Below are 21,251 nucleotides of genomic sequence, written 5' to 3'. Positions count from 1 at the left end.
ACATTGAAGACCAGATGGGACATGCAGCTTAAATCGAAGTCACAGCAAGGTCCATCAATTTGTGTAGTTGGGCTGAGATCACATTGAGAGCTAACTCTTGCATTTTATCTTCCTTAAACATGGCAAAGTGGCTGCAGGGTGAGAACATGCTGCAGCACAATGTTCACATATGGCTACCGTCATGATTAGGTATAAATGTTAAATATAGGCTGCTTCCAATTAATTTGTTAAGTAATAATCAGATAATTCCTTTTTAAGATAAGAGGATGACAAATAAACACATTTAAAAAGAGAGCCTGACAACAACAAGACAAACAGTAATTGCATCTATACTAAGCTAGCAGCCTTTTAGTTTAGCTTTAACTGCCTCCAACTAAATAAAAGAGAAATCTTTAAAACTCTTGTGAATGTATGTAATTCTATTGGTGATTCAGAGCTTGCATTACTAGATAACATTAAAGGATTGTGACACCACAATGCTGACTACTATTAAAATGAGTAAAATGTTCAGTGGGAGGGTACAGTGATGAACAATGTCAAGGAGGCAGTAATGGCCTTTATATGTCAATTGTCATCATTAAAAGTGTTATGTCAAAGTGTTATGGCGGCATGTGCTGACGCAACGGCCAGTTGCTCTCCCAAGAATACAGTGAATTTTTTTGTCTTAGAAGAGTTTGTCTACATGTTTGTCTCTTCTAACTGTCAGAATACAAGTACAACCAACGGAATCTCCTAACCCCTTGCTCACACTGGCTCCGGTGCGGTTACCGAGCCGACGGAGACCGCAACTCCCGCACACCCCCTCTCACACCGCCCTTTTGACTACGGTGGGGTGCGGCTCTGCGGCTCCGGCAACAGGTCCGGAGATTTAAACAGAAGTTCACTTGAGTTCACGTAACTTCACGCGATAACACGGCCCAAATAAGGATATTTGCGAGAGCTTATTAAGGAGGGCTCCGGCACGCCGCAAGGATAGCTTTCTTGCTGAATTTTCTGCAGCGCCGGAGTGTCTCGGTAACCGCAGCCGGACAGCTCAGCAGCCGGTGAGAGAGGTTTACGTCTTTTTAATGACTTGGAATCACTGCGGCGCCGCACCCACCACACCGCAACGGTAAGACCGGAGTCGGTGTGAGCCGGGGGTAAGCATCTCTGTTTTGAAAAACTTCACAACAAAGACCATTAAGGACCTCGCACTACTCAGACGGCCCTCGATAACACCGGACTCACAAAAGTGTCCTTGCATGCGGCGAAAGCTGCATGCAAGGAAAAACCACAGGGACAAGCACGGAGGTATCCAGGCTGGGTAAGTGGCTCACCTAACATGCCCAGCCATACCGTCAATCCATCTGGCATACGTAAGATCACTGGACAACAACATTAACCATATCAGACTGCTGATGTAAGTGAAACGTACAGTAAGCAAGCGCTGTGTATTTGGCTTAATGACTTGGCTTAATGATAATATCCCCGACTCTGCCGTACAACTGGAGAAGCTAGCATGCTACCGAGCTGACCAAGCAGTGGTGAATGAAGTAAACGGAGAACATAAACACGGAGGAGGTGTGTCTGTTTTTATCCAGAACCTGTTGTGTTGTGACACTGTGGTGGTATGTCAACACTACTCACATCGGCAGAGTATATGATCATGAAGTGCCGTCCCTTTTACCTGCCAAGGAGGTTTACTGCAATCTTGTTGACATCAGTCTACATCCCCCTGACCAGCAACAGCAGTGAGATTAATGCAGCACTGAATGAACTGTACCAAGCAATCAGTGAACAACAGGATACTCACCCAGATGGTTTTCTCATCCTCATTGGAGCTTTCAACCATGGCAAGCTCACGTCTGTTCATCCAAAACTCTACCAGCTCGTGGTTTTCACAACAAGAGGGAACAACATCTTGGACCTGACTTACACAACACACAAGGGGCCTACAAAGCCACCCATTACCACACATTTGACTCTCTGGCCACTTTACTATTATGCTTATGCCAGCATACAAGCCATGCATGAAAGCCATCAGATCTGCTAAGATTAATATTAGGGTGTGGCCAGATGGGGCCTCAGCTGTCCTCCAAGACTGTTTTGATACAACAGACTGGGAGATGTTCAAACAGATAGCTACCTACAATGGCCATACAGACATTGACAAGTACCCAGACACTGTGACCTTCATCATAAAATGTATGCATGATATAAATGGATTGATGAATATATTGACTGATTAAAAAAAAAAAAACACCATGACCTGGGCAAACTTCAAACCATGGCTATTAGGTAAAGTCCAAAAGCTGTTGAGGGCCAAAGATGACACCTTCCGAGCAGGAGATGAGAAGGGCTTGAAAACAGCAAGAATTAACCTGCACCAAACAGGTAAAATAGGAGTATGCACGGAAGATCACTTCTCGTTTCAAGGATTGCAGAGATGCAGAGAAACTATGGCAGGGCAATCGGGCCATCACAGACCACATGCCTGTGCCACAGAGCTGCAAAAGCAACATCTCTCGGCTGAATAACTTGAACAGCTTTTTCACATGTTTTCAAGTATAGAACAACACATGGCCACAGAAGACCCCTCGACCTCCTCACAACGAGACTGTGCCTCTCAGCCAACATGTTGAAGAAGACACTTGACAGAATCAACCCCCGCAAAGCACAGGAACAGACAACATCCCAGGTTGTGTGCTGAAAGACTATGCAGAGGAGCTACAAGATGTCTTCACTGATGTGTTTAACACCTCCCTGGAGCAATCCATTGTTCCATTACTCTTCAATTCTGCCACCATCAGAACAGTGCCAAAGAAATCTGCTTCCATCTTTCCAACCACCCTGGATCCCTTTTAGTTCCCATACAGAGCAAAACGATCAACAGAGAACACAATCTCCACCCTGCCCTCATCCACCTGGAAAAGAAGGACTCTTGAGTTCAGCATTCAATCCCATTAAACAACAACAACTCATCTGCAAACTGCACAAGCTAGGGGTCAACACCTCTCTCTGCAACTGCTATTAGACTTCCTCATTTAGAGGCCTAAATAATAATAATAATAATTGAACTTTATTGATCTAAATGTTGGAGATATTCATTATCTGCTTTTAACCCATCCCCTTGCGGAGCAGTGGGTTGCTTTTGTGTGGTGGAAGCAGTGTGGGGTTAAGTGTTTTGTTCAGGAACCCAGAGGGGAGGCTGTGGGTATGGAACCAGTTACTTGCAGCCCTCTCATAACACAAGCACACATCTCTAACTCCCCAACACCCAAGCAGTACATGTTTGCACCTCCATCTCTAGCAGCATCACTTGTAGCACAGGAGCCCCCCAAGGCTGTTTGCTTAGTCCTCTGCTCTTCACCCTACTGACACATGACTACACAGCAACCCACAGCTCCAATCAAATAGTGAAGTTTGCAGACAACACAACTCTGATGAGTCTTATCACCAAGGGCGATTAAACTCACTAGAGGGAGGAGGTCAAACTTCTGACTAAGCGACAACAGTCTCCTGCTAAACATCACTATGACCAAGGAGATTGTTCTGGATATCCAAAAGGGCCACACCAACCATCCATTGACTATCAGTGATGCAGTAGAGAGAGTGGGCGCCACCAAATTCCTGCGGGTGCACATCAGCAAGAACCTCTTCTGGACTACCACCACCACATCACTAGTGAAGAAAGCCAATTAATGTCTCTACTTCCTGCACAACCTCTAGAAGCGAAGTGCTCCACTACCCATCATGAACAGATTCATGCTTAGTGTGAGGGATTGTATTTGAGTCAATGAGTCAATGCAATCAACTGGTTTTCCTTAGATAGAAAACTTTGTATCAATTTGACTGTATGATCTGGTTGAACTGTAAAGTGCCTTGAGATGACATGTGTTGTGAATTTGGCGCTATATAAATAAACTGAATTGAATTGAATTCTACAGGGGCACTATTTAGAGCATCCTAACCAGTTGAATCACAGTGTGGAATGGATGCTGCACGAACAAAACAGGAAAGCCCTGCAGCGCATTGCGAACACAGCCACCAGGATCATTGGTGCCCCACTACCTGCCCTAATTCAAGCCATACTGCCCACAAACTATTAAGCATCCTACCCTCTGGGATGAGGTACAGGAGCCTCTATTCCCACACCACCAGACTATCCAGCAGCTTCATCTACCAAGCAGTCAGGAAGCTGAACTCTCTTCCCTCATTTTCATCAAAGTTGTCAAGAAGCTAAGAAAATCCTTCATCACAGAGGGTACACTATCTTCACTATTGTTACTTTGTCTTGCCTTGCCTTGTTATTACCGTGAGATGGTGAGGAACGTAATTGCGATTCCTTTGTATTTCTGGTACATGTTAAGATATTGACAAATAAACAGACTTTAAACATTAACTTTTTTAAGATATATATACCTATGATTTGAAATCAGGAAGGAAACTAAAGCCTACAATTATTTATAATCTGAGAGAAAAGTAAAGCATTAAACCACAAACGCACACAAAAAACAAACTTTGACGGAATATTTTGCTCTATAATGTTTTTCGTCTGTAATACAATTTATAAAAGCATTACAATACATGAAATTCCTCTAGATGGTATATCTATTGTTACTGCAATGGTATACATGGTAGATTGTTGAAAAAGTGAGAAAGTTGAATGAGTTGTGAGAAAATCCAATTGAAACCCATTTTAGAAAGTGAATCTCATATTGCATGGATTTATTACGCAGTGAAGTAATCCAAGTATTTACTTATTTAAACTTTGGTTATTGGAACTAAAAATAAAAAGGTTTGGTTATTACTGTTCAGGAACTAGAGGCAATGACTGAAATGTCTTACTGTACTTGGCCTAAAAATTTACTGTGTTGTTGCTTAATTGTCCTAACTTTGCTAGTAAGATAAGAGTACAATTTTGATTTACTGTATATTCAAGATCTCACAATTCAGAGTAAAAGCTGAGGGGCACTGAATTGAGGTTGCTTAAGGACCAGTAAAAAGTTTGAAAATTCAGTTTAGGCATTTGGCAGATGATTGATTTGATATACATTTGATGAGCCATATCATCTGGGTTGGTCCAAACTCAAAGCAGCATACCCAGAGATCAAAGATCACTTCATTATTCCATCTGATGACAACATTAGGGGATTTCATTTTCAACAGAACTTGGCACCTACCCATATTGCCATGGCTGCCGGTACCTATATTTTTGGCCTTATCATCAGTGTGAATGATTTTTCAGTAAACTGTTCTCACCTAAAGCCCACATAGAGTATGAACAACTAAAACCTGTCATTAGAGCTTCTACAACCTTTCAGCAGAGTCACAGGCTGTCTGCCTCCATGCAAACTATCTTCAATACATTAATTTATGCAAAAGGAGCCCTGATCATTTATGTATGATATACATGGTAAGGTGAGCATAGTTTGTGCAGCATATGGACATACATATTAGGTTGATATTTTTATATTAAAACCTTAGTTTTATTTTAGTTATATAATATTCAAAAACGGAAATTTAGTTTTAAATTAAATAATCTTCTAAATTTCCAAAAAGATACACACATAATATGTGTTTATTATGTATGGATTATTTAAGGTATAAAAAAGAAAAAAAGAAAAAACATGTTTCTTTGAACTGAGTTACTGAAAATACATAGCTTTCACATAATATCAAAATTTACACAAACTTTCCTTTTTAGGTTTCTGTTGTTTCTTTGTTTGGTGTTATATATGTTTTTTCTAGACTTATTTTGTGTTGCAGCTGTTAATAGGATGTGTAATTTAAAACCCACATCAAAGAGGTTTCCAGAATTTCCTTCTTTTATCTATGGATTATTGCAAAAACTAGAACCATAGAGGTTATGCTGAAAAACTAACCCGTGCATTTGTTACTTTAAGGCTGGGCTATTGTAATTATTTACTATCAGGAAGTCCAAATGTAACTGTAGTTAAAAGCCTTTGGCTGATCCAAAATGCTGCAACCAGAGTTCTGATGAAAATTTTAAACAAAGATAATATCTCTCCTATCCTGGCTTCTCTTCCTTGGCTCCCTGTTAAATCCAGAATAGAATTTAAAATCCTCCTTCTCACATAAAAGGCCTTAAATGGCCAAGTTCAATCTTATATCAGTGACCGTATGTTCGTAACAGAGCACTCCACTCTCAATCTGCAGGTTTACTACTGGTTCCTAGAATTTCTGAAAGTAGAATGGGAGGTAGATCTTTTAGTTACCCGGCTCCTGTCGTGTCAAACCAACAACCAGTTTTTGTCTGTAGGCTTAAAACTTTCCTTTTTGATAAAGCTTAGAGTTAGAGTGCCTAAAGTTGTCCTACAGTAAGCTACCTCTATAGTTATGCTGCTATAGGCTTAGAATGCTGGAGGACATGGGGACTGTTTTTTATTAATTTACCTTAATTCTATATCTATTCTCTCATTCTGCAGTATTTGTTAGTCCAACCTCTAACTTTATGCTAACTGCTTTTTCTTATCATAGTAGCCCCATCTAGTCTTTTCCACTGTGACTGCGGCACCATTGAGGAGAGAAAAATCAGATAGCTGCTGGCATTAAAACTTGTTTTTTTTTTTTGTAGATGTTAGAGCTTGTTTTTCTATGTAGTCCTGTTTCTTTTATTGTGGCTAACTTTGTGTGCTCTTTTTTATCCTCTAACATGGGAACTGGCCCGGAGCTTGTCTGCCTGGGAGTATTTTTCCTGGACGGTGCCAACTGTGGATCTGGTTGACAGTTACCTTTTTTATATGTGCTTCCATCTCCTGGAACCCCAGTTGGCTCGGCAGATATTGAGCCTGGTTCTGCTGGAGGTTTTTCCTGTTAAAGGAAGTTTTTCTCTCCACTGTCACTACAAGCATGCTTGTTTTAAGGAATTGCTGTCAGGTCAATGAGTTAAATCAGCTGTTTTTCCTTCGATTGAAAACTTTGAACAAATCTGACTGTATGAGCTGGTTGAATTGTCTCTGTAAAGTGCCTTGAGATGATGTGTGTTTTGGATTGGGCTATGTAAAAAAAAAAACTGAATTGAAATGGATATATTTGCAGTATGTCTGCACATCCGGGTCATCAAATACAGTACAGACCAAACGTTTGGACACACATTCTCATTCAAAGAGTTTTCTTTATTTTCATGACTATGAAAAATGAAGATTCACATTGAGGGCACCAAAACTATGAATTAACACATGTGGAATTATATACTTTAAAAAAAAGAGTGAAACAACTGAAAATATGTATTATATTCTAGGTTCTTCAAAGTAGCCCCCTTTTGTTTTGATTGCTGCTTCGTATACTCTCGGCATTCTCTTGATATGCTTCAAGAGGTAGTCACCTGAAATGGTCTTCCAATAGTCTTGAGTCTCACCCAAAACCATCTCGATTGAGTTCAGGTCTGGTGGATGTGGAGGCTAGGTCATCTGGCCTTGCATCCTATCACTCTCCTTTTCTGTCAAATAGCCCTTACACATAAATGATGGTCCAACTAAACGCAAACCTGATGGAATAGCATGCAGCTGCAAGATGCTGTGGTAGCCATGCTGGTTCAGTATGCCTTCAATTTTGAATAAATCCCCAACAGTGTCACCAGCAAAGACACCACACCTCCTCCTCCATGCTTCATCGTGGGAACCAGGCATGTAGGTTCCATCCGTTCACCTTTTCTGCATAGCGAAAAGAACCAAAGATTTGGCTGGAACCAAAGGTCTAAAATTTTGATTCATCAGACCAAAGCACAGATTTCAACTGGTCTAATGTCCATTCCTTGTGTTCTTTAGCCTAAACAAGTCTATTCTGCTTGTTGCCAGTCAGTTGTCCTTAGCAGTGGGTTCCTAGCAGTTATTTTACCATGAAGGCTTGATTCACACAGTCTCCTCTTAACAATTGCTCTAGAAATGTGTCTGCTGCTAGAACTCTGTGTGGCATTGACCTGGTCTGTAATCTTAACTGCTGATAACCTGCGATTTCTGAGGCTGGTGACTCAGGTGAAGTCATCCTCCACAGCAGAGGTTACTCTTGGTCTTCCTTTCCTGGGGCAGTCCTCATATGAGCCAGTTTTTATTTGTAGCGCTTGATGGCTTTTGCAACTGCACTTGGGGACACTTTCAAAGTTTTGCCAATTTTTCGGACTGACTGACCTCCATTTCTTAAAGTAATGATGGTCACTCATTTTTCTTTACTTAGCTGCTTTTACTCGCCATAATACAAATTCTAACAGTCTACTTAATAGGAATATCAGCTGTGTATCCACCTGACTTCTGCACAACACAGCTGATAGTCCCAATCCAATTTATAAGGCAAGAAATCCCACTTATTGAACCTGACAGGGGACACCTGTAAGTGAAAACAACTCAGCTCACTACCTCTTGAAGCTCATCAAGAGAATGCTAAGAGTGTGCTTAGCAGTAAATAAGCAAAAGGTGGCTACTTCGAAGAACCTAGAATATAAGACATATTTTCAGTTTTACACACTTTTGTTAAGTATATAATTCCACATTTGTTAATGCATAATTCTGATGCCTTCATTGTGAATCTACAATTTCCATAGCCATGAAAATAAAGAATTCTTTGAAGAAGGTGTGTCCAAACTTTTTGTCTGTACTGTAGATTATGCTGTGTTGTACTGTTAAAAACTGTTTTGTGTTTGTTTCCCAAATGCAATATTACTAAACAATGTACAGATGACCAATGATGACTGCCTTTTTTAACAGAAAGACAGTTTGGGTACCCTGTGCAAGACACTTCTTCTGTCCATAGCATTGAACTAATTGAGTATTAAACTTTTGTGTTGGAAGATGCAGTCTAGGTTTTATAAGACAGTTTTCCATTTAAAACTCTTTCATCTGAATAATAATAATTATCATCTAAATGATTTTGTTTATAAGTATTAAACACTTTCACTTTATCTGTGAAGAAACACAAAATGCATTATAATTATGTGAGATAAAGATTTGGGCTACAATATCTAAAGACAAAACTTTATTACTGCTATTAAAAAAATATAAAGAAAAATTGCAATTTCAGTTTTTCTTGTAAAAGTAAATAATAAAATTGGTATCTGTAAAAAAAAATGTTTCAAACGTCTATGTAGATAAGAATCAATATGTTGATAAAAATCAATCTACATATTAATTGCTTTAAGTAGAGCGGTAAGCAACAGTACGCTGTACCATCGCATCATCGTCTGTTATCAAGTGTGGGGTGTATGCAGAGACTTTTGCCTGTGTTCTATGATCTCTCAACAGTTTTTAGCTTGTAGACTGTTTTTTTTATTAAGAATTGTGTCAAAAAAACCAACAATTCATTGGCACAAAACACTTAATGTACATTCATGCTGCTTTAAGTGTTTTGGATGATTGAGGAAGATGAGAGGAAATAAACAATCATAGATGTGATGTATACCGCGGCTCCTAAAGGATTTAAAAGAACTGAAGCAGAGCTGAATGATAACAGCAGCAATGTAAAGAGTCCTTCACTATACAAGAATGGAGGTCGGACCTGACACAGCAAAAATCCTCTGTGATATGATTTCAAATGTTAAGATCAGGGGCAGTGCTAGCCCTTTTGGAGGCCCTGAGCACAAATACTCTGTCACACCAGGAAATGAGTAATAATGATTTTAATTTATCTTTCTTTACAAAATTACTGCTGAATATTAATATTTAGAAAACAGCTGCAATTAAGTGGAATAAAAAATGTCTAACTTATTTTATAGCAAAATTGGTGCCTATACTTCTACACAAGATAAATGTCTTTCACCTATCATGGCGGAAAATTAACAAAGACAAAATATTTCAAGAGGGACTGATATCAGGAAAGAAATACATTTATAATGTGATCCACAATTTGCATCTGATATTGCTCCCTTTTCTTTTTGAAGTCTGAACATGGAATCATTTATCATGTCTTTATGGCTTTTGCTTTTCTAATTTTTAATACCTCGGTGGCGCAGTGGTACGGAGAGGAGGCTGAATCAGAAAACAAAGCAATGTTCAAACAACAGTGGAGATGATACCAACATAAAAAAAAAAGCTTTTAAAAGATGTTTCTCTGAGAGCCTAATTGCAAAGTTTTTCAAATGTTTCTGTTGCCAAGCTGCTTGTGATTAATAAAACTCATTACTTTATTCAAGTAACACCTGGGGTCATGGGGGTGTGTTCTGGGGGAAACCGCCGTTTATTTTTTAATTGAGCAAATACTTAAAACCTTATGATACAGTTATCACTGAATTTTTGTTTTAATAGTGATGCTCAGATAAGGATTTTGTGTCAATTCAGATCACCAACAAGGGCTAATTGTTAATACTTTGACTGAGGTATATATCCCACAAAGTGGTCTGCCAAAATTAAATCATAAAATGACCCAATCTAGATATGGCTGAAAGAAAGAAATTCAGGGACAATGCAGCAATTATTTAGATAAATGTACAAATGATATTACTAACAGTAATGCAATATTTAACACATTGGGATCAGTTATACAAAATATCACAGTATTGTCTATATCAAGTAACAATGAAATATTTAAGGTCAAATGTAGGCTTGTTTTTTTTTAAATAAGCAATCAAATGCTGATAAATAAAAAGTGCCTAAGAGCATGGTATTTATTTTGTGAAAATGTAATACTGCAGAACACATGATAAAAGCTTTGTTTCTTTTTTTAACAGGTTACTGCCTTATGTTAGGATATAAAATTATAAAACATATATCAAAACTCTTCTTCTTTTAGATTAATTTTATAGCTTTAAGGAGATTTCACTGTTTAGAGGAGCTGAGACAGCATTTCATCAGTGAAATATCTATGCCCCAGAAGTAAGGTCCAACCGTGAGAGCAGTCGGCGGAACCCAAACTCTTCCACATCATTCATCTACCCGATAAATTCATTTATTTTTTCAGGTTAATGTTTAATTGACTATGATGCTCATTAAGTAGTTTGTAAGCAACTCTCAGTTTCATTACCTGCTGTTTGATATGGTCTTTGTTTCCCACTGTGAGCCCCAATAACGCATCATCCTCTGCCAAGTGCTTGTTTTTTATATGTCATGTTGTGTTTGTTGTGTTGATGCATTTTGACATGTTTCACCTCGAAGGTCTTTTTCCATTTCAAGATGCAAACTTCACATTACTCGAAAAGCACAAAAGTTCCACATGACAGTGCTTAGGATTTGCTGTCATTTGATTGCAGAGTGTGAAGCTACACATGGGGCCTCTGCATTTTGTAAAGTAAGAGATACAGGTGAAGGTTAATTTCTTCTAGAATAGCCATTTCTGTTTCAAGTTACTCTTCACTGCATGTATATCTGTGTTATCCTGCAGCTTCATGCTTCCTGTTTTTTCTCACTGTGGACATCCTTATTTGACATGGCAACTTGCAAGTCAGCTAGATGGACATTCCAACACCTAAAGCTGTTGTTTCATAATGAGAACGATTTGTATTTATATTAGAAAAAGACACTGAGGGTTTGGTTTGTGTGTACTTTCTTTCACCATACTGCAGATGTGTACTGTAGAGAGAGAACTTATTCTTTGCATCACTAAATTTGCTGTGTGGCAGTCTGTGCCTGAGGTAAATACTGTCTATGTATTCGGGCCTTTTATCATCATGTTGTTATACTTGACTGGAATAAATTGTAAACCTAAAGATTTCTTTCCTTTTTTGCATTACTCTAAGAACTCCCCCTCATGAGTAAAAGAGCCAGGTTCAAACACAGATATTTGGTTTTGGGATCAGCAACCAAAGACAACGATCAGTGATCGTCTTTTAAATATTTTTACATGAAAATTGGCGGATTATGATCGGTGGCCAGTTGATCTTTACACCACTAAGTTTTAAAAGTTGTTCTTTTATGTCAAAGCTTATTTTAAGTTATTTTTAATTTCAGTTTTAAATCCATGAGGTTCGAAAATTATAAAAGTAGATTCATTACACTTTGAATTTGATTTATATACTCATAGATTTCTATACAATAAAGCTATTGATCTAAGGATCAATAGATATCTGTATAAAATATTACCAATGCTTCTTTAATGCCATGCTTTTCTTTTTGCATGGCATTAAATGCAGCACTGTTAAACTACACTTTTTGTCACACAAGATTTGCTTTTGTCTATCACAGTTACTCATGATGAATCTCTGTCTTCCTATAGTAAGCTTGGGACAAGCTATTAAGCAAAGAAGATATGTTTGGTTATTTACACTGCTAGCTGTCTGGCACATGCAACAACACAAAAGTTAGTCATGCGATCATGGAAAGACGCATGCACAAGAATCTACCAGTCCGCCCCTACACAGTCTACTATAAAATGAAAAGACATTTTTACTGAGTCTATGCGTGGGTGGTGTTTAGTATCAGTTTCTTTCAAATTTCAGACAAGCAGAACAATATAGGATGAGAATTTCACATATTTTCGTAAATTTATAATTACAGTATTTTGTCTCTTACTATCACAGCATTTTAAAAATGACTGCTGTAATGACCTCTCAATCAAAATCAAAGTAATAAACATGCCATGATCATTAAAGTATTTGGTTTATTTGGTTTAAAAGTTCACATTGAAAAAGAAATCACAGAGATTTGAGGTTTCAAATCTCTAAACTAACCATTATTTATCATTGATAGTCTATTTCCTGTAATTTTCTCAACTTTCAATAAAAGTAAAACCATATTTGAACCCCCTTTAGCATTGTTTTATCCCTGTCTGAGATTAAAACACACTAGTCTTCCAAAGCACTCTTTATTACATTCTTTAAACCTAAATGGTTACATTTATTTTCCTGTGTTCTGTACTTTTATTTATTACCATTGTATGTTATTTTCTAAGAAATTTCCCAGTCCCTCCTTTTAGAAAAACAAAAAAACAACAACAACAAAAAAACATCTCCACAAGATGATGTTGCCACCAAGTTACATCACATGCGTAGGTGTTCTTTTTTTTGTCAAGAAGTATTTTTGCAAGGTGTCGCAAAATGTCCTTAATGTTAAATTTTTCTTCAAGTTTTAAATGCAAAATGTATCTAGTTCTTTATTAGGTGTGTATTCGTTATATTTTATTTAAGTGATTTTGCTGTTGTTCAAGAAATGTACATACAGTAGTTGGGAACAAAACACATTCATGTTCAGAAAAAAAAAAAAATTCCTTATTATTTCCATTTTTTTTATTGTTTGACCAGATGATGGGGGATCTTCAGGCATCCATGATATGTAAAAAAGAATGAACAAGACTTTTATATGTTCAAAATTCTTTCAAATATTCGAAATAAAGTGTATCATAAGTGTACCACCACTTCATCTGTTGTAAAATAACCCAAATTTGAAGAAAGGATTTCTTCATCATATGTGCTTTCTAATATTGCTTAAAAGCAATTTAGTCTTTCTAAACATCTAAATATATCAAAAGAAACTTTATTATTATTTTATTATTTGGGGATTTGTAAGAAATAGAAAACTGATGTTTATCCTAACTCACCTATCAAAGGAAACTTTTAGTTCTATTTAATTTCAGTTAGGAAAAAAAGGTAATGTCAGTGTCTTATTATTCAGCATATGTACATATCTTGCTTGCTTTTTAAATTTCCAAAATAAAATACATATATTTTTTTCTTTTCAACAGAGGATGATGAATGGCATAATAAAAGTAGAAAATTTGGAAGGGATTCCAGGATCGTTATTTTTAAACTGCCAGGGAAAGCAACCAAAAAGACTCCAAGTCCAGTGCATCACATAGATCTAGTCCAAATTTCTTCGCCTTTACTTGGAAATATCACCACAGGTGACAGCAGACGAAAATAGAAAGAGTGATCTGTGGGAGTGATACATGGATACCAAAAAGAAAAACCAGGCCCATCAGCAACAAAACAACATCTCAGCAAGCAGCTCTGAGAGGGAAAACCACACGATTCCAGCAGCAGAGGTAGAGATCGAAGGCATAAAAGCAACTCTAGAACTGATAATAAGTTGTGCAGCTGAGCGTTTTAGTCCCTTGTAGCATTGAGATCAGGGTCATAACCTGAAAAAAAGCCAAGACACCTCTTTAGGCTGTTGATGCGGAAAGACTGACCAGTTCAAAAATCAATCAATGACATGCTTTATGACAAAGCAGACTTTAAAAAAAAATCAGTCTTCAACAATGCAAGATTAGTGAGAATTTAAGCCTGCAATAGTGTAAACATACGGCCATTTTTGATCCGAAGTTGGTATTTGTCATTTGTTACTTTACGGTCAATGCACATAGAGGCTGATTCAGCTCAATTACACTGGCCTTAAAAGGATACATGCATTTGTATTTTTCAGTAATTTAACTAGATTAGGGAAAGTATGAGTGAGCATACAAATTTTGTTAGATCATAAACTCATAACCGCATGGTTGCTGGAACAATCCTTCCAACGATGCTCAGCAGAGGAAATTGAAATTGTGATTTTAATACCCATTAAAACAACAGGGGTGTTAGTGACACTTACGTGGCAATTGGCAGTCCTTAAGTGCAAACTGTTTGAGGAGAGACGTTCTATTTAACTGATGAAAAATTGAGCGATGCAGAACCATATAAACATCTTTTCTTATTGTGGCCATTTTCTATTACTTTAAAATCTAATTAATATCTGAAAGTGTCCTTCCAGTTGGGACAAGTAAATTAATAACCTAAGATGCCGCTGATTATCATAAACACAATGCATTTCAAACTAAAAGTGAATCCCTAAGCTGTAGATGAGACTCTTACTCTGCAGATCATGACTCCCATCTCTGTTTAAACTGATAAAATATATATCAATGACCCTCTCTTGTACGGGCAAATAATTTGCCTTAAGGCTGTGCCGTTTGCTTAAAACCATACCTGCCCCTATCATATTACATTTTCCACCAGTATTCAATCATTGTCTTAGTTGGCCAGATAAAGGGAGAGATTGAACAGACAAATGGAGAAAAGGTGTGTGAGGAATGGAGCTGCTTATACACTCAAAGCCCCACAAATAAACTGGAGTCGAAATGCGATTCCTGTCGTGACATTGTCCCCAGAAAGTCCTAATGAAACAGATTGCTTAGTGGTTAAGGTGTTCTAATTTTCTTGCTGACAGCAATTAGAGGGAGCCTTGTTAAACTGTTGCCCTCATTAGTTTACTAAAAGGAACTGTAGAAAGAACTGTAGAGTCTAAATGTTTTCTAAGCTATCAGGCAGCTCCCAATATTGTTGAATGCCCATGGATGCCACTGATGGGTACCATATGTCACACTAATTACTGCACTGAAGTTGACTATTTGGCTGTAAAAGCTACTCATTCGATTGCTCTTTTGCCTAAGCTAATTGCATAAACAATTGACTACTCACCTGTTTGAAGGGTCCTGGAGAGATTTGAGAGAAGTCAATAATGGTCCTTAAGGTCTTCACCAGTACCATCCAGTGTTAAACGGAGCATACCTGCCTTGAGCAGGAGCAGACTGAAAACTATGTAGTCCATGTTGATTTGGCATAGATTTCCAGTTCAGGCTGCTGTAGTTCCACATTGTCCTTTTTCTCCATAGAGGGTGCTTGTTCAGTTTGGTTTTACTGGATACTTTATTTCCAAAAGATGTATTCTAATTAAAAGATCAATCTCACTTGGTCTAGTCACAATACAGATCCAGTTGCAGATGAGCAGACTTTGGAAAGGAGGAGTTCATTCACATTTTATAGAACTTTCTTATTCAGTGTTGATGAATAGAATGGAGCCTCATGAAGTCAGCGTCTGTATATGTCCTATGTGCTAGGTTAGGCTATGCTTATATGAAACACCAGACTCAAAATGTACAGCCAGCTTTGGTGGAAATAACATTGGATTTTTTTTTTCTTGATGATGATCAACTTTTCATTTTTGCCCTCTTTCTACCATCCACTCAGTCTGTTAGTGCGGCTCCTGACTGTGGTTGTTACTTCATATTTTTTATCATATCCTAGTGCAGTTTGATAATTTTTCTTTCACTTTTCCCACTGATACATATCGGTTAAAGTGGAAAATGCCCTTAGATGATAAGTGATTCCAGATGATCCCAGCTTTACAAGGTCTTGACTGGTAGTCCAATCTGGATCTGAGAACCAGTAAAAGCACTTGAAAATAAATCTGACAGTTTGGGTCTCTGACACCATGGTGTTCATGAAAAAGAAATTAAGGGATGCAGATAACAGGAGATGCAGGGAGATTAGCTATAGGGCATTATATTCTTGAGAGTTATCGCATCCTTCTTGTGTTTGGTGATGTTCATTTTCCAAATCTGACAGGAAAACAGCGTCAGGGTTCTGAAAAACAGGAGATTCAGACAACATGTGTAAACAGACTAATACAACTGTTCCACATAAAATTTTAGGAGGTTGAAGAGATTTTGCATTTACTTAAAAAAGAAAAAAAAAAGAAAAGAAATCTCACTCGGTCTGAACATAGGTAAAAAAGCAGAGGATCAGGGTTAAACAACAAAAAGAAAAAAAAATGCTTTCAAAAGATTTGTAAGATCTGTAAAATAACATTTTGAACAGGATAAAAGCAAATATACTGGAAAACATAGTAACCCATACTGTAATATGCTCAGCTCCAAGATCTACTGTATAGGTGATTCGTTTCAGATCAGTTTCAGGTAAACCAGGTTTAACCATGTTCAATTTTTCCTCACTTACAAGATGCAACACTTAAAAACTAAAGAAGCATAAAACAAGACTCTTATAAATGTATTACTGTTTTAGAACTACAGTTAGCAAGTAAAGGGTAGCCGTGCTCGAAAATAGCTATATGAGTTTAAAGAAAGGTATTTTTTGGCCTTGTAGTAGATATGCATTTCTTTCAAGGGAAACATTAAATTATCTGGTTCTAAAAAGCATGCAGGGGCTAAAGGTTTAAATGTCATTCTTTAAGCCTAGAATCCTTAAATCTTGCTTAAAGCAATTCACTTGAAAAGGACAAAGCTGCCAATTCTGGGTTTTGACTTGTAGTGTTCATTAAAGACGTGCTGTCTATTTTTCCAAAAGGCTAATGGGTGAGTTGCAATGAATGTACAGGCTAGTTTTTATAAAATTTTGTTTTCCTAATAAATAGAATCAAACTTTTACTAGGAATTTTTTTTTTATCTGTAGATGACAATTATAGGACACTGTCTATTACCATCTATAAAATCAAAGTAAGATTAAAAATGTGTCCTGACAGTTTTTGGTATCTTCAATTTGTGCTTTATTTATCAGGTCAACTATTTCTCATTTGGGTTCATGGCGCAGTTTTTCTCTAATCTAATGGATGAAGCTCTGTCCTTCTGAGTCATCAGTGTTTAGTCATCCATTATAACAACTGCACCTTTTTACCGTCTTTCATCATCTTCTATTTCAGTGGGAGTTTTTTTTCTCCATCACACAATGTCAATGGAATAAATGAGATGAAGTGACTGCTGGAAGTGACTGCGGCTTGCAATGGTTCGTGAGTGAAAACAAAAGCCAGTGGAAGAAATGAGGATGTAATATGACCTAACCAAAAAAAGGAAAAAGACAAGGAAAGGGTCAGGGGGCAACATTTTACACATGACACCTCATTAGCTAAGTGCAGGTTGGGAGCAGAAACGTAGGTAGGACAGAGGGCAATATAGGAGGAAAATATCCACGGTGCAAAAGTCATTACTCTTTGAATGTTCTGCTGGCGCCATGTCTTCTTGAGCCCAAAAGACCATTCAGATCTTAAAGTTTCTCCATTCCACACTGGGAGGCCTTCTGCCATCTGCTGTTATAGAGGTATTAAAGAATCAGAGATACATGAAAAATGTAGATGAAAAGAACACATAGACACCAAAAGGAAAGCAGGGAGTGAAAAAACAAAAGTTTGAATTTAGACCAATAATGCAAAGGCAGGTTGAGAAATACTGAAGAAAACAAAAAGTCAGTAAAGGAAGAGAAAGAATGAGAGAGAGAGCAGGAGAGAGTGTGAGGTTTCTCAGAAAGACAGCAGGGTGAGAAAATGTAGGTAATCGGACAAGTTGAATCTACTGAGACAGGTGGCAGTGAAGAATGAGGTTGGGCATATGGGATGACAAAGAGGAGAGTGATGATAGATTAAAATACAAGAAGTACTGACAGGCTACAGGGTCATTGAGGGGCCGGCGGAGAAACACACACTTGCACTTCACACTGACACACTCACATCCTCATGTTGTGCTGTTTTTCAATACAGAATAACCTTGTGACCATTTGCACTGGCTTAAGGAATTTATAATGTTTAGGGTTTTTATGGCATTCGAACATACAGTAACCACAGATTTCACTTAAAAAGCTCATTAATTAAGAATTAACCATAGTTACCCATTTAGATTTTGGTCCCAAAAGTAAATTTGTATCTTATACCAACTGTATACTAAAGGATTTAAAACTTAATCTTCACAATGTTCTTGAGTTATTGACTTTACAATATATACAGTATTAGTTATGTAGTTCTTTTGAGAAGTAGCTGTAAAAAACTATGTAAGAAAAAGACATCACTGATTGTTTGACTGCATTTTTAAGGAGGTGACAGCTTGTACACCAAAGGAAAGTTTTCTCTTTCATAATAACACTGCCCTTGATCTGAAAGAAATGTGTCTTGTTTGCGGTTTGCACTTTTACTGGGCCTTCAGGGAGGGGGCTTTGAAAAGATGAGTTCAGGTAGAGCCCTTTAGAGTGTGAAAAGTTATTTTCATATTCAAGTCTATCCTACATGAAATCCTTCCACCCTACAGGCATCAGCCTCTACAACAACTCTTTGAAGACACCACCTAACGTGAATAAAAGCAATATTTCTTTCTGTTTGGGATTAATAAAGTACTTTTAAACTGAATACAATTTTAGTACACATTATCATATGAATTAAATATTTAAAGCATCCAGGTTTAAGTCAAAAGAAGAATCTGCGCTATGCTGGATAACAGCTAGGCTACTCTATGCCGTACATACCTCTTGATCCATGAAAAATACCAACTACTAATAGAAAATAATCTGGTGCATAAATGTGCACTTACCATGGCACAAACTTAGGGGGATAGAAAAATATGCCTTGGCAAGTCAGGTTTTTTTTTCTCAACAATCTGAAAACAAATATATTAGGCAGGTGGTCATAATGTAAAGTGTGACTACAATAAATAGCAATACCTTTCTCATGGTTATCATTGGAATCTGCAAGTTTCCTTGTAGTCAACATGCTGCATAAAAGTAGGAAAAGCAAATTTTCTCTCTCTTCCAGGTAGCAGCAGCTTTAACAGGATTTTTAAAAATAGCTTACGTCCAACAAAACTAGCAATTCAGTAAATTCATAAAAATAATCTTAGAAGAATTGATAAAGTGTGGGTATGTGTATAGTCATCATACATATGACAGTTCTACGCCTTGGTCTCTCCATGTGTCTGTCAATTGTTCTTTCCCTCCGGCTCTCTGACTCGATGCAGCTCTTTCTTTGATCAAATCAATGTTTCCTTTCTCTGCATTGCAGCAACCAGTGAAATACTTCACAAACACAGTTACACGTTCAGAGAAACCCAAGGAGCCATTGCACCCCCCCGGGAGTATTGTCCCTCACTGTTGGTTGCCCTGTGAGTTCCACTGAAGCTGAAATCAAAGGAAGGAAAAAAAGTACAAAAAAAGGCCAGTGCTTTATGTTCCAGAGTAAATTCTCAAAATAACAAATAAAATGGATGGATTGTTAGTCTATCCTGTTTTGGAGATTCTTTGGAAACTCCTTTGAATTTTAAACTTCATTTATTTAAGAGAAGTTGAGGACAGAAAGTTAATAAGGGCTGCAGGGGAAAATTTTTAGTTGGTTCCATTTCAGTTTAACAATAATTATAATAATAATATCTAATATTTCAGCTATAATAGGGTTTCCCCTGACTCCTTTGACTTGCAGTCTCTAACCAACTCAGCTTTCTGCATTTCTTCCATGCATCAGAGGTGGGAAAAATGACTTAAAATCTTTAAAGTCAATTACTTGTAATTCCTCTATCCTATAAAGCTTACCGACTGTCATGTAGTGTGGATTCAATTGAGTTATAAACAGCTGACTTACTGCAGATTCTGCAAAGTTCACAACAGAGAGCCCTTTCCCTGAACCTTCTGACTAAGCTTCTATATGCTGCACATATCTCCTGTTCTCCTGCCACTATCAATGTAAGGCTCACTGACAGCTCTCATAAATCCATTCACATAGTCCAATTGAAGGACATATCAACAACTGATAAAGTATTTCAACTCAGCTATTTAAGCCACTCGTGTTAAAAGGTGTCTCCGTTTATTTATCCCATTAAAACCCCTACTTTTCCAAGGATTAAAGTTGAGCGGGCAAAACGCTCTGGTGTAGATTTAGTACGCAGAGCATATGACCAGAAAAAGATTTCACACGCTCATGTGGATTTATATTATTATAATACGCCTTAGCATTTCAAGTGAACTTCAAGACTATATATAGTTACTTCAGCAGTGTGAATCAGGGGAAGTGGGTCTGATTACACAGTAAAGAGGCCAATATATCCAAAAGTCTTTGCTTGCAATCATAATATTACTTAAAGATATGTTACTTTTAAAAATTGTCTATCAGAGAAAAGTGTACAATCATCAGTTTCCTCTAATTTAAATATCATGTGCTATTAGAATCTTGGATGTTTTTTCATCTATTTTGATAAAATTCTTGAAAATTCTGGAAAAAGTGTCTACGAAGTGTATGAGAGCTTAATAGTTTGCATCATAATTATATAAGAATAATCATATAATTATATATCTTGACATTTAAATAATGGATGGCAACTTATATATAATTATATATATATAATTATATATCTTGACCTTTAATCATAATAATGGATGGCAACTGGAAACTTGATAAGGTAACGTGAATGGCTCTGACATCTCATTATATTTACCTTTTGCTAAAAAAAAACTTTTTTTACATAGCCTTTTCATAAATGAGCCCTAGATCATGTTAAACAACCCCTTACTTAGATATTTAATCAGGGGCATACTTCTGCATATTAAGAGCCTCAATTAGCTATGATTGAGCTTGGCAGCTTTCTGAAAATTTTAACAATAAGTTAGATAAATGAACTGAACTCCTTGATAAAACCGATGAAGTACCAATAAGATAATTTCAGCTGATGTTCTATGGTCAAATTAGTTTGTTAATTTGTATTACCGTATTTTGATTTGCAATAAAGAGGAGACTTCGTCAGTCACACTTATTTTACAGAAGACGTGTACACTTAACATGTAATCTTAAATTTGCAGCACCTGTTACAGCTGT

At 37.2% G+C, this 21,251-nt stretch overlaps 1 protein-coding gene across 2 annotated transcripts in view; it reads right to left on the bottom strand.

The window, feature by feature from the left end:
• The window catches only part of zgc:172282 (leucine-rich repeat and fibronectin type III domain-containing protein 1-like protein), a 150,865-nt gene that overhangs the window by 9,920 nt on the left and 119,694 nt on the right, over positions 1 to 21,251 (bottom strand). The window contains exons 9-10 of one of the 2 annotated variants that reach the window (XM_038294910.1): positions 17,619 to 17,717; positions 15,317 to 16,261 (exon numbers count right to left, since the gene is read on the bottom strand). In XM_038294910.1, coding sequence (XP_038150838.1) covers positions 17,668 to 17,717 — 50 coding nt within the window. In that variant the 3' untranslated portion in view covers positions 15,317 to 16,261; positions 17,619 to 17,667. The remainder of the gene's footprint in view (positions 1 to 15,316; positions 16,262 to 17,618; positions 17,718 to 21,251) is intronic. The other variant, XM_038294911.1, reaches the window with a different exon arrangement.

Source organism: Cyprinodon tularosa, unplaced genomic scaffold (assembly GCF_016077235.1).
Source record: "Cyprinodon tularosa strain WSP-4 unplaced genomic scaffold, ASM1607723v1 ctg348, whole genome shotgun sequence".
Lineage (NCBI taxonomy): Eukaryota > Metazoa > Chordata > Actinopteri > Cyprinodontiformes > Cyprinodontidae > Cyprinodon > Cyprinodon tularosa.
Note: the sequence above shows the minus strand (reverse complement) of the source record. Positions and strands in the feature narration are given on the sequence as shown.